The sequence below is a fragment of the Microtus ochrogaster genome, unplaced genomic scaffold (genome assembly GCF_000317375.1).
Source record: "Microtus ochrogaster isolate Prairie Vole_2 unplaced genomic scaffold, MicOch1.0 UNK115, whole genome shotgun sequence".
NCBI lineage: Eukaryota > Metazoa > Chordata > Mammalia > Rodentia > Cricetidae > Microtus > Microtus ochrogaster.
The window spans coordinates 11,226-13,136 of record NW_004949213.1 but is presented as its reverse complement, the minus strand read 5'-3'; the positions used below and the strand labels follow the sequence as shown (position 1 = coordinate 13,136).

General features: G+C 44.3%; 1 protein-coding gene across 1 annotated transcript in view; it reads right to left on the bottom strand.

The window, feature by feature from the left end:
* LOC101985318 (cytochrome P450 2B19-like) overlaps positions 1-1,911 on the bottom strand; it is a gene marked incomplete at its 5' end in the record, with an annotated part of 11,085 nt that overhangs the window by 2,682 nt on the left and 6,492 nt on the right. Inside the window, one exon of the mRNA XM_013355333.1 lies at positions 358-534. Within this exon, the coding sequence (XP_013210787.1) occupies positions 358-534 (177 nt within the window). The remainder of the gene's footprint in view (positions 1-357; positions 535-1,911) is intronic.

The window sequence follows — 1,911 nt, the reverse complement described above, 5'->3', positions numbered from 1 at the left end:
TTCTGTCTCACATTATATGGATCACATGACATTTCTCAGTCCTTAATAATATTGCTTGATTTCTGTCTGTTCTGTCCTCTGTCTCTAATGTGCTCTCTGGTAGTTTGTAATGGTTTGTCTCCAGGCTCTTTCTTCCTCTGTGGTCTTTCCTGCTTTTTGTCCCTTGCCCTGTTTCTTCCCAACCCTTCTTTCTGTCTATCACATTTTCTCCTCTTTTTATTTTCATCATTTTCCAGACACTTCTGCATCTCACTCACTCCATTTCCTGTCTCTCCTCCCCATCCTCTGCCCCCTTTTCCTCCACTCACATCCCCAGCCTCACTCTCAGCCATCCCCTCTCATTCACATAGGACGTACCTTCTCCATGCGTATAAGGTAGGTATCGATGAAGTCTCTTGGATTGCTGGGGTCCAAAGTTGCCTGGTGCTTCTCCACATTGTGGCCTATGTAATCAATGATTTCTTGTGCTTTTTTGAAGATTTGTTTGTGGGCACCAGGAAAGTACTTCAGGAAACCAGAGAAGAGCTCAAACATCTGCAAGAAGAAGGACCCAGGAGGTTCTCTTGAGCTTTTAGGTCACAGGAAATGGAAGTGCTCTTAGTGTTCTATTGCTGTACCATATCCAGAGAAGAGATACCATATCCAAAGCAACTCTTACAAAAAAAAGCGTTTTTGCGGGCTTGCCTACAGTATCAGAAGTTAGTCTGTTATCATCATGCCAGGAAGCAGAAAGGTCTGGCATGTGTCTGAGAGCTGACATGATGACATCCATGTAGACAGACATGTGCCTAAGAACTGACATCATGATGTACAAGCAGAAAGGCATTTATTTGTCTGAGAATTAACATCATGATATACATGTAGACAGGCATGATCCTGAGAGATGACATCATGATACCCATGCAGACAGGCATGTTCCTAAGATTGATGGAACAATTCTTCTATTTATATGTTCCTTTCATTGTTTAATTAATAAACAAAACTGCTTGGCCTTTTATAGGCCAGCCCTTAGGTGGGTGGAGTTGATAGAACAGAATTCTGGGAGAAAGAAAGCCATGTCAGGTAGTCGCCATGCATCTCCTCTCCAAGATGGATGCAGGTTAAGATCTTTCCTGGTAAACTACCACCTCATGGTGCTACACAGATTATTAGAAATGGGTTAATCCAGATGTGAGAGTTAGCCAGTAAGAGGCTGGAACTAATGGGCCAGGCAGTGTTTAAAAGAATATAGTTTCTATGTAATTATTTTGGGTGTAAAGCTAACCATGTGGGCAGCCGGGTGCTGTGAATGCTGCCGGCCGCTTCTGACTACATGAGAGCTGACATCATGATATCCATGTAGACAGACATGAGCCTGAGGGCTGACATCAAGATTTCCACACAGAAGGGATTGTGTCTGAAAGCTGACATCACGATATCCACGCAGAAGGGCAACTCATGCCCCTAGGTTCCCATTAGGGATAAGCACACAAAACACACACATAAATATACACATCTCTCTCATATGTATACACTCTACACACATGCATGCTTCTGAGCTTTATCTCTAAATCTGCCTCTCACACTGGCCTTGCACTCTGTGTCTCCATTTTCCTCTCCTCTGCTCTCTCTCCCAATACCCTGTGCTGAATTGTCATTGTGTGTTTTAATTTGGGATTTTGCTTATGCATACAAGGTCCCATACTTGCCTGAGTGGCCTTAAACTCAGTATAGCAAAGGATCACCCTGAATTTATCATCTCCCTGCCTCCATGTTCTGGAATTGCATGAGTGGTGTGCCACCAAACCCAGGAAATGCAATGAGGACCTCATGCATGAAAACCAAGTCCTCTAACGGGTGGTGGTGGTGCACGCCTTTAATCCCAGCACTTGGGAGGCAGAGGCAGGCGGGTCTCTGTGAGTTTGATACCAG